Raw genomic sequence first — 20,543 nt, forward strand, 5'->3', positions numbered from 1 at the left:
CTCGCAAGCATTTCAAACAACAAACTATGTAACAAACTCTGTGTTTAACCATCGAGGATGCATGGAGAGAAAGTGGAAAATTGCGACTCCCTTGAGAGTAACATATATGAATGACGAACAAAAATGTTGTACTTTTCCCCCTTTACGACAATTTTTCTGATTAAAATCTTGAATGAACTGCCCGATTTCAGATCAGGTAGGACAGGGCCCTTGCCCCGGGAAGCAAATTTAAATGTAGCTCCAAAGCGAAGATCCAAAAGGATGCCATGACCTCCTTGACGAAACTAAAGGCTTAAAATTGCATTTCTAGGATTTTATTTTCAGAAAATTTCGTTGGTTGAACCATCAATCTTAAAAACCCAATTAAATCTCTGATTCATCTTTTTCACCTTAACTTAATAAAACATAGCCTAAAAATGTTGGCTCCAAAATCCAAAACGTGCTTTCAGACGACAGCCCTTCCTATCATCAAAAGTCATATAAAATTGCTTTGGCATTTTTCGAAATTTTTGTGGTGTAGAACCCTGAAATCCATTCGCAAACATTACTACCAAAGACAGTCTCAATTAGCGTCTTTAGAGAAGCCCCTAATTCCATCCTCAAAAAGCCCCTATTTTTTCCCCCCTTCTTCTCACTTAACTTATTGAAAAACAAACTAAAATTGCGTTTTTTAAACATCAGTTTCAAGCACTTTTGGGGAAAGACCCCGAATCCCCCTTTTCTCCAACGCAATCACTATACCTAAAAATTTCGTTTTTAGACGGTTCTGTGGAGCTACAGTTTTCTGCCTAAACTAGCCTGAAATTGACTTCAGTTTCAAAAACACAGTTCGTGAGGGCACACTGAACCCCCCCGCCCGCTTTTCGTCTTATTGTTATCAAACAATGTTTAAAATACGATTTTGGGACCTTTTTTTCTGAAGAATTCAGGAGGAGAACTGTCAGGCTTATGTAACTTTTTACGGTGTTGGGGCATATCCATCAATCGTCGAGGTGAGGTGGACAAAAGTCTATAATTATATTTTTCAGATATTAATGTTAAAAAATATCCGAACCGTAGAAGCTTCCCAGTTTTGTTAACGTCATCAAAGATAATATAAAATTGTGATTTTAGAAATATTCGCTTAAGAGCTCCAAAACCCTTCCTTCCCAAAAATAGCCTATAATGGATTTTAGTTCCGAAAAATATTTTGTTTCGGAATATTTTCACGTTTCCCCTATTGTTTTCAAATCTAGCCAAAAACGCGTTTTTGAAAAAATAGTACCGAGAAATACCGGAGGATAGCCGCGAGATCCCCTACCGTCACAAAGACGTCCTAAATTTGCGTTTTAAACTTATATTTCAAAATCTTTCGATGGGAGACGATTGAATCTCCCTCGCTCTTGCAACTTCAACAAAGGTAACCGAAAATTGCTGGTTTAAAATTTCAGTTTCGGAGATTTTTCGGGAAGAACGCCGATCCTTCCTAAGCTACGGTCTTAAGAAATAGCTTCAAAGTGATTTTAATTTTGAAAGAATTTTAGGAAAGAACTGCAACATTACTTTCACCTAAAGTCTCGAAAAAGTTCCTAAAATTGCGATATTTGACGTCAATTTCGAAAATTTCTCCATGCACCTTGAATATACTTGATTCTTTTGTCCTTGCAACCAAACACAACTAAAGAATAACTAAAAATATTTTTAATACGCCAATATCGACAATTTTCTTGGAGCAATTCTCCTCCCCTGAACCCCTGACACCTCCCCCCACGCTTCCCCTTCCTCCATCCCTTCTCTGGTGTCACCGAAGAAAGACCATAAAATGCGGTTTTACGACTAATAAATTTTGGTATTTATTACTTTCTTCAAAGATATAAATTGTACCTAAGAAGTTTCTTCTTATAAAAAATTTCTTCTTTTTTATAAGATCATTCTTCTGTTGACTCCCCCCCCCCCTCTCTTTTTAAATTCGAACTTGGCATAGAAATTTAAAGAAAGATTTATATACACGTTAAAGATTAGTCAAAATATGCAAATTACACTTGAGGGGCGGCACATTAGGTCTTTGCACATGGGCGGCCGACACCCTAGGATCGGCCCTGATGTAAGGTACAAAAGTTCAAAATATCTTGAGGGAGAGGGGGTTAAACTTTAATTGGAAGTCTGTTCTGCCATTTATTGAAATAGTATATAGAGCATTTGTGAGTTTTGCTTCAATGTGCATAGAGTTTTTGAAAATTATGTACTATGTTTGAAGATATTTGAAGAAATTCATTTTGGATTCAATACTAACGTAGGGAAATGATGAAATTAGACATTTTTTTTCCAGCGCAAACCAAATAAGCGAGCTTTTACAGTAAAGCTAAGATAACAAAGTGCAAAAAAAAGAGAAAAATTTGTAGTTTCTGCCTTTTATCTGCCTCTGGCGGAATTGCCCTAGAATGGTTTCATTACAGAACCTTTTCTTTTTTAATGTTTCATTTTGCTAAATTAGAAATTATTTTTAAAAACTAGCTACTTGCTTGCAACTCTAAATACAATTGATCCTTGTATGCAATTTAGTACCGATATGGAAATCAGTGCTTTGTTGTAAGTTTTAATTACTACCAATGACAACTATAGCTTTGCAGTTGTGTAAGCTTTTTGTTGTTGTGCTGGTGCAATACCCAATTCAAAAGCTATTGTGTGAAATCAGCGGTGGATTCAGAGTACCATTTTAAGGGGGTCATACTAAAAAGAGACCCCCCTTCCAACTTACATGAATAAATTTGCCATTTTGGGTGCGAAAAATTTCTGAAACTGCTTGGATCTCAATAAAAAACACTAAATCAAGCAGGAATAGGGCACTTAATAGGACATTAATTTAACTAATTAATTTTATAAACAACTAAAAGAAGTAGTATTTCAAATATTTACTTTAAAAACAATTAAGGGATTAAAACACAATGTGAACAGATTAAATTGTCCACGTTTTTTTTGGTGGGGGGGGGGGGGGGTCATGACCCTACCATTGTGTGCAATATTGTTCCCAGAAAATATTTTCCAATGGGAGAGGGGAGAGAGCATATTGGAAGTTAATCGGAGTGTTAATATTTCAGATTGTTGATACAAGTCCCTGAAGCATTGCTGCCTTGAATGATTGAGGGGGGGGGGGGTTACATACCCAATGACTCTGGGTATGGTTTCAATTGTGTACTCCATGCTTTGAAATATTTGTTTATAAACTCTGTTTTGAATGCTGAGTTTTCGTGCCTGGTTTTGAGTCCTGGCTATTTTACTAGCATCACTGATAATATTCAAAGGGCTTAAATTCAAACAAAAGAAGTGCAGGAGCAATATACTGCTATGGGATGGTGAAGTGCAGTATCCGCAGAAATGAGTTTTTGAGATATTTGAAGAAATGCCTGCTGGATTCCATACTAGGGAAATGTTAAAATTTGACACTCTTTTAGTGCTTTATTTTCAGTGGGAACCAAAACAAGCAAGCTTGAACAATAAAGCTTAAGTTCAACAGATAACAAAAATGTAAAATATTAAAAATGTGCAGATGTGGCGTTTTACCTTCTCACGGCAGTATAGTCTTCAGAACTTATTTTATGCTTAAGCCTGAATGCAGTCTAAAATGTAAAAATTTACATGAAATAAGAAAAAAAAAAGTACCTCTTATGCAACCCCTGCATGAATGGCTAATCAAGTCCTCATCTTCTCCTTCTAGTCATGTTTCTGTTTTAAATCTGCTTTTTCGCATATTGTAATAAAAAATATGAAAAAAAAAATCACAATGTGATATTATTGATAAAGTACAACTCAGGTCTAAAGGATAAATTATGCAACAAACATATGCACAAAAGAACAAAGTCATTTAAAAATAGCAATTTATTTTTATTTTCAAAATTTATCATTAAAGTCATGAATAACATTAGATATGTACTTTGATAATTTGAAATATATATATTTTAAACTTCAATGCAGATAAACAAGCTTTGGAGAAAATATTATTTTATATGCTATATATGCAAAAGTTTAAACAAAAATTTGAACATCTAATAAATTGACAAAATAGACTGCAGGAGTAGAAAGTATAAATTACACAAGTTAAGGATAAATCAAAATTTAATATTTCCATCATGGTGTAAACAAAATGAAAGTTTGGAAACTTCGTAATCAGGGATCTATAACCATACTGGTCCACTAGGCCCAAGCATAGGGGCTCCTGTGTTTTGCCCCTCCCCCCAACCTTTATTCATTAAAAATCTATCAAAATTTATATTTTAATTATGAATCAATTTTAGCAATTTAAGGTTTAAAAAAGGTTTATCTTAAATATTTCTTCCTTCTTTTACTTTTTAAATAGTTTATTGTCTAGTATATGTCTCCAAAATTTTCACAGGCCTAGGGCCCATCACTTATTAATCGGATCCTGATTTTAATATAGCAGTTTATATTACTAAAGTTTAACAAAAATTATACTAACAACACATTTTAAATCTAACATTTAGTGAAATAAATGAAAACCTATAAAATAATTTTCTAATATTTTTATGATTCCAAAATATCATGAATAAGTAAGTCGAACAGATTATAAAATGCAACAGTTTAAATTTTTTTGTTTTGTATGTTCCAACACTATAACTGTCAAATTTTGGGTCATTAGTGATGTGAGTTCTTAAACAGAACTTAGTGAATAAGTTTCTCATTTACGTTGATTTTTAGAAGGACAAAGAATTAATTAAAGAGCATTTCTATAAAGAAGAAAACTTTTGTGTGCATGCACGAAGTAAGTATAGAAAGCTTTGTAGAAAATGTTGAGCTATCAAAAAGCAGGAAAAATGAATGGTACAAAGCATTTCAAAATGGCTGTAAAATCATCCAGAACTGGCAATTATTCTGGACAACAGTCAATACAAGTACAAAGGAAAGATTTGCTAAAACCTGAAAGAAATCATGCTTGAAAAAGTTGCCACTGCATGATATTGCAAGAGAATGAATTTTGGATTAACTCAGCATCTCGATCATCATGAAAACAAGTTTAATGAAATGGTTTTCATTTCATATAAAACCATCAGATTTCTAAAGTGAGAAAAATAACATGAATTTTATTTTGTGTTACATTATTCGCATTTTCATTCCACATACTTAAAGGCATTATTGAAATATGGTGAAAAAATACGAACACCTCTTCAGAATTAGAAACATAATAACAAAGAATCAGCTGGAAAGTTTTTTATTCACATATTTTCCTTTCTTTTGTGACCTTATAGACCGGCCATGGGGGGGGGGGATCATTGGAGGTGTTGGAAAGGATGAAAGCTTTCCATTTAGATACAGAACGCATGGGGGCATGTCCGTGGATGGGGGGGGGGAGGCATGCAGCAGACTGTGCCGTCGAAATTTTTAGGGGGGGGGGGAGATATTTCTCTCTTTTTTGGTGTGGGAGGGAGTTCTTTGAGGGGATGCATCATCACTCTTGGAAGGGGCGGGGGCACACCCTTGCTGAGCACATTTAAAAAAAAAATTGAGTTTTCTGTTAAAAACAATGAATGTATAAAAATAAACTTCTGCAATGTAAAAGAACAAACATTCTGTTTGGTGACTATCATGGTAATCTGAAGACTTTTTCTGTATTGAAAAAAGAATTATTCATTGGCAAAAAAAAAAGGGCGTAAGCAGCAATTTTGCAGTTTTTGTGCTCTAACAACATAGAATTTACATTCAAAAATAAACTGCTTCACAGCATACAAAATGTGATTTTTTTTTTTTTTTTTTTTAAGCTTTCAAACTCTTGCAGAAAGCTTTTAACCGCATGAAGGAGCTATTTCCAGCTCTGCAATAAATGTGATTCCAAATTGTTAATGTGTCCTACGCCTACGGCACACAAATTTAAAAATGAACAGCAAAGTAATATGTACATACAATAAAATGGAATATTGCATATTACATTTTAGTTCATTTTTCTGGAGAAAGTCCTAAAAATATAAGAAAAGTCAAAATACATTGAAAGTACACTTTTCTGGCATCGATTTTTTTAAATTTTTGATTTTAATTTTTGGTAATCAGAAAATGGTTTTAAAAAAATTCTAATGCTATTGAAAAAAAACTTACTCAATAAATAAAGCTATAAAATATTTTCATTTCAGAATCAAAATTTCATGGAAACAATAGGGCAATGGAAGACAAATATAGAATAAAGAACAGATCTTTCTCAGAGAAAGGTACTTTTTAAATCTGATTAATTTCAAGGCATCCATAAGGCATCAACACAAGCCAAAAAAAAGTTTAATCAAATCAAACTTTTATGGAATGTCTTTGGTCTGCATAAGCAAACTGCTGAGACTAAAGAAGATAGTCTAGAAAATAACTCCTTGTAACTTTCGTTTAATAGCACCATGTCAATTACTTTTTCCAATGTTCTCACGTTGATACAAAATATAGAGCTTGGAAAAAAGAGCTGGTTTTTAAGCTGGAAACTATTTTCGAACCCTGCATTTTGCTCTATGTGAAAAGAACCTACTGTACTAACTAGAAAATAAAAATAAAACCTTATTTAAAATTTCAAAAAATGAAGTTATTTCACAAAAATCATTTGCAAAAAACAAAAATAAACAAAATGATAACAACTATAATAATGATTCTTTAAAAAAAAAGTCATGGTACTTTGCAAAAAACTTTAACATTTTTATATAAATGCTGAAAGTAGAAATGTATACAATAACATACACATGTAAATTTAAGAGATAATAACACAAAACGATAAAACATTCTAAAAATCTCATAAATTTCAAGTTAAACACAACTTTTGATATAGATATGAATTGTTTTTCATATTCTTTTAGTTATTTGCATTTACATAGTGTTCATTAGTATGAATAACAATAATTTGCATTTAATACACATGTACATAAAGTGAAACATGATAATAATTTCTTTACACTTTGCAGAATTCAACGATAAATAAATCAAAATTTTCAAACAGCAACAAAAAGATAATAATAAATAAAATAAATTGAATCATAATAGTAAAAATAATAATTCACAAACAGTTTACATAGAAATATATATTTTGATCAAATCACACATTAGTACCATAAAATGAACAAATACAACAAGCAATTATATCACATGTTTTTCATTCCGTTAAACATATCTATCCCCTCTAGCATATTTATCTCCCCTAAACCTTTGTGGGAAGGGGTCCCACAAAGGAAAAAATAATTCTAATAACTATTAAAACAGTTGATGTTTTATGTGAAAATAAGTTGTAGTATATGGTTATTCTTATGTTAAAAAAAGAACAATAGAAACAGTTATGTCAATATAAATTTGATATATACATGAAAAACATTTCACAATTCTAAAGGTGACATTTCAGATCATTTATAGCAATACAAGTATGCATAAGTTCTTGCTTCTCATTTCCAAGCAATAAAGAAAAAATAGTAAAATATTTTACTGTGTAAAGGCACAAGGAGATTTTGAAAAGAAAATAGCAACCAATGTATATCAGAATTAATTAGTAAGCAGTAATATTCTGAAGCTGTCTTTGTAAGTGCAAAACTTTATTTTAAATTATTGCATTGTTAATTAGATGCTTATACATACACCTAAGTTTAAGTTTATCATTACATATAATTTTAGCAATGTATTTTTTACATGAATAATGTAATAAACACTTTACATAAGGATAAGTTTAAAACTAACGTAGTAAAAGTAAAGATTAATGAAAGTAAACAAAATCTTACATGGAAGAAAAATTCCTTGAATTCGAAATGTTATAAATGCAAGGTGATAAGATATTAAAAAAAAAAAAAAAAGAGAAGGAGGATGGAGGAAAATGAATTTCCAGCATCAATGAAGCACTTGAAAAATGATGAACTCAGACCTATACAAAAGGAGATTAAATTTATTTGTTGTAAAAATTCAAAACATCGAAATCAGCTAGTTCAATTTTGTTTCAATTATAAGTATATGTTTTCATAAGTATAAGTTTTTTTGATCATCCAAAAAGGCATAAAAGCTTTTTAAAAAATGAATTTAATAATAAGATAAATTTTATATTTATTGAATGTTTTTGCAACCAAAAGAACTGGAAGAAAAATTCCAGTTACTTTTCAAAATGAGGCAGATTCTTCAATAGTTTTAAGGGAAGAATGTGAATCAATACAGAGAGATTTATTTTTGCAATTAGGAAGTAATGGTGGATAAACTGGAGTATTATCACATAGATATTTATCATAAAATGTAGAATTCTTACAATCTGAAATTCCATAAGTTAAGCGGTTCCCAAGAGGTACTTTTTCAACTGATTTTTTCATAGCTTCATCAGTTTCTGTGTAAAAAGAAGATTTCCCAGACACTATCACAGCATTCTCAACAATGTTGTTCTTATGCATTTGTTTCTGACCAACAAATTCATACTCCCGTTGTTTCTGTTTCGTGTAACAAGATGAGCACAAATAACTTGTAGAAGGAGAACTATACATCGAACAACCAGGATTGATGCACCGCAGTGCCAAAGGCTTTCCATTGTTAAATGTATGACTTTTTAACATTTTGTCATTTTCAAATTGGCTAATTGCAGAACTTATATAATTCTGGATCAACTCTTTTTGATATTCATGCTTTTTTTCAGTGTTCAAAACTGCAACTACTATTTGTCTTGGGTTCAAGCAAGCATCTACAGTGGAAGTTCTAGTTAAAATTGGAAGCCCGCTTAGAGTTCTTTTATTTTTTAATGATTCAGATGTATGCTTGAAAGTTGTGGATTCACCTTTAAATGATCCTCCCCTCCGAGCAATGTTTCCAATATGCTTTAGCTTTTTGCTCATACTTCTACCAATACTACCAAATTGCTTTGCAACAGTCTGTAGCTGACGAGCTGCTTTACTTTTGCCATTCTTCCCACCAGTACACGATATCCCCCCATCGGGTAAACTATCATCAGAATCGTAGGGATCATAGCATTTTGCAGCTGCCAAATGCCCATTCATTTCTGCAACCGGATTAGCTATTACATCACGAGGCTCGTAGGTCACTTCAATGTTTTTTATGTCCAAATATTCATTCAAATAAATCAACTTCTCTTTGTCAGTTAATGTCAGTCTAGCAATTACCCATGAGTCATTTTCATCTTGGCTCCATCTAACTTCTGGTCCAGGATCTACAGCAAATTGCAAGGGCAGCAACTTATTGTCAGAATCAATCACTGGTATTGCAGCTGCAAAAATAAAAATGATTGTTATTTATGACATTGCTTTGCTTAAATTGTCCTATAATATACACTATCAGTCAAATATTTCTACATGCAGGATTGAAAGAGTGGGATACAAAATTTGAATCTTTACACATTGAAAAACAAATAATTTTTACAAAAATAAAAAGATTTTATTTGTTTACCTCTTTACAAAGCATACTAAACATCAAAAATTCGAAAAAACAGATTCCCATAGCGGAAACAAAGAGATCGCAATTCTCAAAGTGAAGGCATCAAAAGTATAAAAACGGCTTGTAAAAGAAATATGTTTGATAAACATATCATTAATATTTGTTAACACAGTTGAAACAAAAAAGAAAAAAAATAAATGAATGAATAAACCATCGATTCAGCATTTTAATTTTTGACTCATAAAAGAAAATAGAATTTTGCTTTAAAAACTTGAAATGAGCATCCTAAAAGACTTTTCATTTATTTGCATCCTAATAAAGTGAAGTTAGCTTGAAAAAAGAACAAAATATGATTCTCATATTGGATGTTAAAAGATTGCATTTTTCAAAATGTAGACATCTAAAGAAAAAAAAAGGTAAGTAAAAGAGTTTATTGAAAGTTAATCATTGAAAAATCAAACCCATATAATTTTCTCCCAAAATAACAGTTAAACATTGCAAGCACCACACCTCGCACTCGCACCTTGCACCATAAAAACGCAAATATTGACAAGCTGGTAAAATGATGAGAATATTTTCTAATCAAGTCATTCATTGCAAAGGTTTAACGCCAGACACTAAGTGGTGATAATTTTGAAGTTAGTAACCCTATCTGAGCGATCATTTTTTTCCCCCAAACTTACTATCCCTTTGCAGTTCTAAGTTCATTTTGCTGATATAAATTATTATTAATATTGTTTATTAAATCAAGAGCAGGGGGGGGGGAGAAAAGTGCTTACCAAAGCCTTTTCAGAAAAGTTTACAACAACACTGCTGCTAATTAGCTGTGGTAAAACAAACAAAATTATTTTATCAGAGCTAATACTATGAGTTATTATGCTTTCAGATATGCGTTATTATGCTTTCAGATATGCGTTATTTTGCTTTCAGGTTTGCTCTTTCAATAAACAAAATGAAAGATTCATCCTTGTTTATCAAAATTTTGTGAAGGGTCCGTTTTGGTTGATCGGATTTTTGTGAAGGGTCCGCTAATGGACCCAAATATCCTCAGGCCAGAATCCTGGTTATAGATTTAAAAAGTTCAGTTTTTAAAATTAAAATCTTCAAAATTTATTGACTTAAAAAATAGTTTTTATAGCAATCAACACCTTCAACCAAATATTTCAATTCTTCCAAATATACAATATTCCATATTCTAACACAACAAAATTTTTACATACAAAAATATGAAAATTTAATAATTGAATATCTAACAAGTTCAGATCAAATTTTAGTATGCTAACTAAATAGGTTTGTGAATGTTCCAAAATAGATACAATTTTCACAAAGAAGCAGCTTAAATTTCTTTCAAAACTGGTATCTTAAAAATAACCAAATAGATTATCTTGTAACTAGGCACAAGTAATCCATTTCCAGCACATATTTTTCTTTTTTTTTTTTACAATAATAATTAAATGCCACACCTTTGGGTTCAGATGATGTCTCATCACATTCTTCATCCATAGGAACAAGAGCCGAGAAGTGGGCAGAATCGTAAGTGAGGCACAATGGTGAGCGATGACATTCAGATGGTTGACATTCTAGTGGGAGATAAATACCACCAAATGGAATAGGAGCAAAAGGCTCCCCAGTCACATCTTTGAGAACTGTGTCTGCTATCACAATTATAGCTCTTTTAAGAACATGAGCCAGAACAAAGATATGTAATTCTTCTAAACTTTCATATATTTCTAACTGGCAGTCGCTATTACTCTGCGTTCCATTGCTAGAAAATCCAAAAAAAAAAAAAAAAAGGTTATTAGCTGCATAATAAAATGCAGGAAATAATATTTTATCTAAGAAATAAAGGAATAAGTAAGAAGAAAATAAGGAATAAGTAAATAAAGGAATAAGCTGAAGAAAAGTAAAAGAAAATATTATGATGTTAAATCACACAAATTTGCAGATAACTGCAAATGTGTGTCGGGGTTACAAGGAATCCTTTTCTCAATGCAAAAGAGTTGATGTCATGAATGAAAAGACATAAGACAAAAGTTGCCATGCAGAAGCTTTTGTATGATGCCTTTTCATGTATAAGCTAAATTTTTTTTTCATAGAAAGAAACGGGTTTGTTGTCGCCCCAAAACATGTGCATGCAATAATTTTATAGCTCTCCCTAATGTCCTTATAAACTTTTTAATTGAATTTTATTTTCTAAAATTTTGGTAAACTAATGTACTGAACCTAATAAATAACCCTTACTTAGAAGTACTAAGTTGCTCATTCGAATTTTTTTGAATGCTGGACTGGCGTGGCTCAGAAGAAGAGAGTTTTAGTAAGTTTATCCATTCTTTTTCCCATTCTTCTTCACACAGTATTAAACCAGCCTGTAAAAGAAATCAGTAAAGTGAAATTACAACACTTCATCACAAAAACACACACACAGCAAAAATCATTCTTTCTGTGTCTCAGTCCCTTCCAAAACAGTCTACTTCAAAATAATTACCTTTTTTTTTTCATTGAAATAAGAGTAATTAGTTGTTAGGTGATAGTCACCCTTGATCCTGGGTAATAAAAAGTATTTTTTGCATAGGAATGGACAATACACCCTTTAAGACTGATACTATGATAACAAGGGTCAGTTAATTCCTACAATATTCAAACCCTTTTGTATGATATTAAGCCACATTTTGTTTATAGCAAACAAAAGCCCTTTCTGAATTTTTTAAAAATATTTTTAGTTTCCTATGGTAATGCATTATTTTAGTTTCAGCAAATGAAATTTAATTTCAGTTTTGCAAAATATATTTAAAGGAACACTAACAGTACTCCTTTTTGCAAATGCTTGCGAGTTTGTGCTTCTTTTATTAACTGTTTTCAATATTTTTGTATGTTGAACCTTTGATTCCAATGAACAAGCTAATATATGAGTCATTTTTTAAAAAACAAAAGTTAACTTTTAGCAAGATAAAGGAAAACAAATTCAATCGCATTGAAACACAAATTTTAAAAATATTGCATACACTTGTTTCAAGCTCACAAAAAATCTTTTGTTCAGTGTTAAAAAACGTTTCCAGTTTTTGACAACAAGCAGCGGTTACAATGAAGCTACTAGATTAAATAATATTTTGATCATCTTCTTTACAAAGAAACACAACAAGCATAAGAATCTAAATCATTATGCTTGTTTTTGTACTATTAAGTCTTGTAACCACAGAAAACTCTTAAAGACCACTCTGTATAATAAGTATTGAATATCGGATACATGAATTTTAATTCATTAAATATTTAAAGACAGAGCTTTTTTCTTTTCTGAAATTTTCTTAAAATTCAGCAGCTTATTACATCAGATCATTAAAAGGCCATTTTAGTCATTATTATTAGTATTATCTTATAGAGCATTGTTTTTATGTTTTTATAGAACCTTAAGAACTATCCCAGTAAGCAAAATATCTTGCCTCAGTATTGCATAAAGGTTGACATGCAAGAAAAATCATCTTGCATTAATGCTGCCTCAATGTTGTTATGTTACTCCCTTTATGCTGTCAGCAGGCTGCCACAATATTGGCTGACAAGGTGTATGCAACATAATATCAGGAAAATATCAAGGTAGGCTGCTTTTGTAATATTGCATACGTATTGATATGACAGGATAATATCAAGATGTTGTCATGACAGCATAAAATCAAGGTCTAGGCAAGATGATCTTGCTTTTGTAATCTTGCATACGTATTGATATGACAGGATAATATCAAGATGTTGTCATGACAGCATGAAATCAAGGTCTAGGCAAGATGATCTTGCTTTTGTAATATTGCATACGTATTGATATGACAGGAAAATGTCAGGATACATTGACATGACAGTATGAAATCAGCACGTTTGCAAGGTGTTTTATCTATTTATTTCTTTGTATTATTTTCACTTGAAACTCGAGAATTAAATTTCATTCTGTAATTATTTCTGTTATTCTTCAAGATTGTTTTCTAGCCTAAGAATATTTCCTTAAAGCTGACACCTGATCGGAAATTCATATAAAGGTATTAATAGTACTCGCAATTTAATTTAAAAAATGAAAGTTTCTTCGTTTTGCGTAATACTTGACTTATTTTATAAATTCATGCTTCTAATTGTATTATAAAGACATAAAATGCCTAGTTAGGAATAATTGCGGAAGTTTTTATAACACATTTAAGAATAAAGAAAGCAAAATAATAAATAAGTAAATAAATACAATGAAGTACATTTCCAAATGGATGTCAGCATTGAAAATATCCCATGGACAAAACACATGAATTTATCTTAAAGAATAACATAAATAACCATTGAATAAAATTAATCTTACTCATGAGTTTGAAGTGATAATACGAAATTCTGGGCTTCATGTCCTTCGTTTCGAAGTCTAGGGACGAAAAAAGTTATTTTCGGTCATTTCTATTATTGATCGCACATCGTCTGCGATATGACTTCTTTAGTACTATATTAATAAACAAATGCAGTTATCAGTCATTCATAAGTTATTCCTAAAACAATACTATTCCTCACTAATAACTAAGCAACCAACTTAACGAAGCCTAAAGAACGCAACGACAACGCCACGTGCAGCTCCTCTGAACCGACTGAAATCGTAGGTCGAAGGAGGAAGATGTGCCAGCAATTCGAGGGATGCTGGGTAGAAAGAACTGTGCGCATGCGCAAGTATCAACGAAGGTCCACCTGTTCTATTGTGTACTAATTACCTTGACGGCGACAGCATGAAATCAATACATCTTGACGGCGTCAATATGTATGCAATGTTGTTATTGTAAGGTAATATCAATATTGATATTTTAAGATGAATGCAATGTTGCATACGTGTTGTTATTGTAATATTGCTTTTTAATCTTTATGCAAGCTTTATGCAGTATGAAACACGTCAATATTGACGCCGTCAGTATAATATCAAGATCTGTCAAGATTGATGCAAGAAATTTTGCTATTAGGGATACCACGAGAAAATCTGAGCAAAAATTCCCTTAAAATGGACGAAATATTAAAATAAAAGTTCCTTTGCTAAATTTTAAATTTAAGTATTCAAAATGCATTAGATCAACTATAGAGCACTACTTGCATGCTGGGAGCAATTATTTAGTTTAGGCATCACAGACATACACTTCCTTTTATTAAAAGCAGAGATGAAATTACCTCTTTATTTTGCAAAGCTGTTTGCCACCTCCATCTTCTATAAAACGCATCCGTATATGAGCTATTTGTTAGCAGAGAGTGAAGTGCTTTTCTTAAAGTTAGTAATCTGTCGTGATATCCCCACATTCCTAAGTATACATACATATAAATTTATTTATTTAAAAAAATAACAATTAAATCAAAAAACTAAAGCACAAATTAATAAATGGAATGAACAAATGCAGTATATTTTGAATTTGCTCCATTTTCTAAAAACGACTAACATACAGTATAACAATGAGAGGAAAAGTACCATGTACCCTACAATAGCTATAGCATGAAGCAAATGCTCTAATTAATCATATTTAACTATTTAAAGTAGGGGCTTTCAACCTATGACCGGCAAGTCACTAATGGCTCACCATTTTTTTTTTTTTTTTTTTTTGGTCTGGGAAGCATTTTTGATAAGATAAAAATGAAACTTCAAAACAGAGAAACAAGAGGAAAGAAAAGAAAATGACCGAAATAAGTGTGAAATTTTATTTAAAAAAAAAAAAAAAAAAAAAAGCTTTAAGGGGAAAGCAGAATAGGAGTAAAGGTTTTGGGAAAAGTCCAACTTGTTCATTATCTTTATGAATATGTGAAAGCTTTTGAGAAAAAACTATGAGATAAAAATACTATTCGCTTTCTGAAATTGACAGAGTTGTAGAATAAAACTACATGAGACTCTGACAATTACAACACTGCATTTCACATCTGAGGGTGGAATTGGAGAGCAGATTTGCAGACTTCCATTCATGGAAATGTTCTTACATTTTCGTTGGACACGAATAGTGTTCCACCTAAACTTCAATGAGAATTTGTAGATCTACAGAGTGACTCTGCAGTAAAATATATTTTTGAAATGCATTAATTAATTGACTTTTATTTGAAATATGTGCCCCAACCAAGTAGGGGAGCATGGGGCAAAGTAAAATGGTGAAATATTTACTCTGCTTTTAGCTCTACCTATCTGGTATTATTTTAACTATGTAGAACCATATATGGTCTATTCCTGTCAGGAAAAAAATACCGCTGAAGATTAAAGCATTTGGTAATACAGGCAATTTTTAAAAATTGATCCTCATATTGTAAGTCAAAAGTTCTTGTTATTATCATTTGAAATATTAATTGAGACCTCCTAATATTCAATGCAGCAAGAATTTAGTTAATATTGAGCTCATTTGTGTTTTAAATGAATTATGCAATTGATCGAATACATACGGGGGAAAGTGAACTAGTTTGTTTCATTTACTCTCTCAATCATTTAATCTAAATCACATACGTTTTCATTTATTAATTAATTCATTTACATTCCTTCATTTAGTAATTTACTTTATTTATTTATTCATTCACTTACTTTCTTATTCATTCATTCTTTTACTCACTCATTTATTTTTCTTCATATATCAGGTATTCATTTAATTATTTGCTTTTTGTTTCATTATCTTTTCATTTATTCATTCAACCTTTTATTTCTTTTGATCAAAAATATGTTTCATAATCAAATAGAAAACATTTCATTAGAAAAATATTTTATTTTTCACTTTGCCCCATGGAAAAAAAAAAGTGAAAATGTTTTGCTTTTCTGAAGACAGCCAAAAATAAAAAATACTGTTTCAATAAAAGTTTTATTATTAAATATAATGTTCTTTCTTTATGTACTGCAATTTTAAAAATAAATTTCCGATTTGTTCATTTTGAAAAAACTCACTACCAAATGGCATGAACTTGAGGTTCAGGGATCTGGACGAAATTCTGGATATAAGTCAATTCTCACTAGATATGAGACCATGTAAAGCGGTTTGACTGCATAGGTTCTAGTTCGGCCATAATGGGGGTCCAAAGATTCTAGTTTGACTCCTTTGAAATTTACCTTTTTTTTAACTCTTTTCTTGATATTTCATTGCAGTATCACCCAAATGAATGCATTCACAGCATAGAGCAAATTCCACCATCCCTACGCTAACCATCCCTACTAACAAGAGACGCGGCAGATGTAAGGAGAGCAAATATTTTGTGAAAGTTTCAAATTCCAAAGAAAACGCTGTTGCAGTTCCGGTGCCAAACAAGTAAATTTAGAACCTAATTGCAGCCGAACTAAAGCCTATGCGCTCAAACTATTTTACCTGGGGTGATATCTAGTATGAATTGACCTATATCCAGAAGTTTATACAGATTCGTGACTCTCAAGTTTTTGCCGCTTGAACCACACTGATTTGCAAGCTTCCAGAATTGTAATGGCATTTTCATTGGAATTTGAAACTTTGGGACAATATCTACCCTCTCAAGACATTCGGCATCTCTAGTCAATACAACAAAGGGGGGGGGGGAGACTTATTCTATGTTGTGAATGCATTTAATTGGCTCTTTCTGCAATGCAAATGCAAGAGAAGCGTAAAAAAAGGTTTAATTTCAAAGGAAAACCATTGCTTTTCTGGACTCAAATAGCAACTTTGGACCCCCGTTTCAGCCGAACTAAGGCCTATGCAGTCAAACCGCTTTACATGGGTTCATAACTAGTGGAAACTGACCTAAATCCAGGATTTTATCCAAATCTGTGACCCTCAAGTTCGTGCCGTTTGGTAGTCAGTCATCTTAACCATTTCACTTTGCCTCACATTCCGTACTAAGAATATGTAACATGCATTGTTTTTTCTTCTATCTTTGGAAATACCTACATTTGAGGCAGTGAGAAGCAAAGATATGTAAGTGCTAAAATTTAAAATTTTGAGATAATTTGTGCAAATGGTAGGTGAGATGATACTAGTATCCCTTGTAGGTCCTGCTATACACCATGAATAAAAAAAAAAAAAAAATCTATGAAAGCCTACCTAAGGTCTGAACTTTAAATGGGTTTTAATCGAAACTTTAAAAAGTCCACTTACATCCCTTTGCGTCTCACTGCCTCATATGCAAACATGTTTAGTCAAATGAAGAAAACAAATGACAAATAACATTTCCAAAATACATTACGAATAGCAATAACACAAATTCTTTCAAATATTGAAGTTTTAATACTTAATTTAAAGATTAATAATTATTGAAAAATAATACCAAATTTCATGTAAACGTAATGTAACTTAAGTTCTTCCAATAATGTGATTTAAAAAAAAACATCATTACTGTTGGAGGGTTTTGTAGCATGGTTATGCACCACGAGACCATCATTCTGATTCATTATATTTTAAAGAAAGTGCAAAGTAAGATTGATTTGAATATTTCACTAATTTTTCTTTTTTTTTTCTTCTTCTTCTTCTTCTTTTTTTTTTTTTTTTTTTGAGAAAAAAACATTTTAATTTTAAATTTGTTAACCCCACACCTCTGCTTTGAAATTAATAAAACGTTGAAACATTTCACTTCACTTTTCCAATAGTCTACTTTACTTATTCGACAGATGCGTGGCCCGCAAGCTTTATGAATTTTTGGCTGCAGCCCTTGGAGGTAAAAGGTTGAAGACCCAATTTTGCAGCACTTTTTCCTTTTAAGGAATATCCCACTTAAAGGAATAGCAATGAACAAACCATTATGTTAATGTTTATTCTGCAAAATTAACAAAGCAATGACTGACTCGTTGGCCAATGTATAAAAGCATGAAAATTGTTTGTTAATTTTTGAACTTACACTTTATACAATTCTATAACATTAACATCATTAAATTTTAAGGACAAACAAATGTATGTAGCTATTTATTTATGACTATTTTCTTGCAAATAGCTTGCTATCTTCTTACTTTTGCCTGATCATATCCTTGTTGAGTTTTATAATTAAGGAGACAGTATATAATTCAAAACCACAAAAACCTTTTTTTTTTTTTTTGAGTTAGTCCTTCCAATTGAACTGAGTGCTTCTCAAAAGCTAAGCAGACAATAAATATAAAGTGACAAATTGAACTCATTAAATTACAGTCCCTCCCCCCCCCCCCCCCCCCTGGCTGGCTTTAAACTTATCTTCTGCTTTCTTCCCAAATCTTTCAAAATTGCATGTCTTATCTTGTTATCTTGCTATTACTAACTTTTATTCTCTTTTCTTTCCTTTGGTAACTTCATTTTTACTTACAGATGACAATATGAACTTTTATTTTGATTTTTAGAGACACTTAATGCTCCTTAGGAACTGTTGTCCTCATTCTATTAGTTATTTTTAGAGATCAGTGCCATTATTTAAATATTTATTTTTCATGGCTGTTATTCTAAGAGGAATGTTGAGGCACTGAACTTAATTAAGAACTGTTGCCCTTGTTCAGAGGGAAAGCTTTAGGAACGGCTGACTTCATTCAAATAGGAATTTTCAGGTAGTTTTCCTTGGGTTCATGCAAACTTTTAGGCGCCATCATCCTCCATCTAATGGAGATTTTAAGAAACTCTTATCCTTACTTTAATAGAATTTTTAAAAACTCTTTTCCTCATTTGGATAGTGCTTTTAAACTAAACTTCTCATTATTTGTTTAAAAGGGAATGTTGTACATGTGTCAGTGACTTTACCTCTTTTCTTCATCAGGAAATGAATTAATATTTAAGATAGCAGATGCAATGACGAGCTATGCAGTGAATTTCTAGTAATTTGAGCAACGTAAACTCAAAATACAGTTCATAAATGCTAAACCAAACATTAAAAAAAGGAAAATATACCTAAAGAAGCTGCATGAAGAAGACAATTGCCATCACCAGTTGTAGACAGAGGCCATAACCTTCTGCTTATTTTTCTTGAATGCCACCAGTTTAAGCGCCCTAAATATATTTATATAGTTATGCTCAGAAAATAATTATATTGCATTAATTATAATTTTTTAACAACAAAATTTTTACAACATGATATACTTACAAAAAACACATAAATTATATAGGGGAGAGTGGTAATGAATGGGTCATGAGTGGTAATGAGTGGGGATGAATGGGCTACTAACAAAATATGAAAAAGTATTTGCATAAAATTATTTTAGGGGCCACCAATAGATGAAACTATTTGTACTACTAAACTCATTCCATTTTCAATTATTTGAGAGTAGTCACTTTTCCACTGGAGTAGGATGGTCAAGAATCGTAGTGAAAAGTAATTTTTTCCCTTTTCAGTAAAATAAATACAGGCGTCCCTCGTATAACACAGTATTTCTACAACAAGGTTTCGATATTACATGGTATCAAATTTGTGATTATTATAACACGGTATCAATAGTACACAGTACAACTACACGGTTCTGATGTCCCACAAATTTTAAAAGAAAGAATTTAACTTTTGTTCAATACACTGTTAAAAAAATGTATGATAACAATTGTAATAAGTTTTTACTTTGTTTTTATGAAAATTTTACGAGAAATTGTGTCTTGGGCTCAATAGTTTGGTTTCCCCATATTACACTAACTTTTAAATACATACTTGATTTTTCTCATCAGTGTTCTAAAAGCAAAAAGGTGAATATTATTTTGTTTCCAATGTATTGTAAGAAAATAAGATTAGGATTAAACATAAGCTAAATTTGGCTAACGATGAATAAAAAATGTAGTCAAAATAAAATATGAAATAAAATAAATCGAATCATTCTATTTCTTTTATTTATTTTTTTTTCTTATGGAATGCGTTTTGTTCTTAGTACAGAAAGAAAAGCAGATAAAGTTTTTTCTTGTTGTGTATAACAGTTTTGATTTGTAATATGTAAAATAGTTAAGTTTTATCTTTTATAGCAACTCTTGTTTTTAAATCATTGTATGTTGCCATTGTTTGTTCTGGTTGCCGGTTTTTGTTTGTATGTTCTATTGAGCCGAAATTTCAGCTATTATAAAATTTGTACCTTAGGATTTGGTTTCGATATAACACAGTACACAGTCCTTAATTTACATTATTTCAAGGGCTCGTATAACACGGTTTCGATATAACACGGTACACATAGACATGATTTATGATATGTACATGATTAATTAGGTAAAAAAACGAGTAAAAAAAACATTTATAAAAACGTCTCATATAACACAGTTTCAATACAACCCCGAAAGAATTAATCGTGT

General features: G+C 31.4%; 1 protein-coding gene across 2 annotated transcripts in view; it reads right to left on the bottom strand.

The window, feature by feature from the left end:
* Positions 1-3,854: 3,854 nt before the first annotated feature.
* The window catches only part of LOC129223992 (OTU domain-containing protein 7B-like), a 72,369-nt gene continuing 55,680 nt past the window's right edge, over positions 3,855-20,543 (bottom strand). For both annotated transcript variants that reach the window (XM_054858383.1, XM_054858384.1), the window contains exons 5-9: positions 19,173-19,271; positions 14,524-14,651; positions 11,602-11,726; positions 10,824-11,125; positions 3,855-9,193 (exon numbers count right to left, since the gene is read on the bottom strand). In XM_054858383.1, the coding sequence (XP_054714358.1) occupies positions 8,088-9,193; positions 10,824-11,125; positions 11,602-11,726; positions 14,524-14,651; positions 19,173-19,271 (1,760 nt within the window). In that variant the 3' untranslated portion in view covers positions 3,855-8,087. The remainder of the gene's footprint in view (positions 9,194-10,823; positions 11,126-11,601; positions 11,727-14,523; positions 14,652-19,172; positions 19,272-20,543) is intronic.

This window comes from Uloborus diversus, chromosome 6, assembly GCF_026930045.1.
Source record: "Uloborus diversus isolate 005 chromosome 6, Udiv.v.3.1, whole genome shotgun sequence".
NCBI classification, from domain to species: Eukaryota; Metazoa; Arthropoda; class Arachnida; order Araneae; family Uloboridae; genus Uloborus; species Uloborus diversus.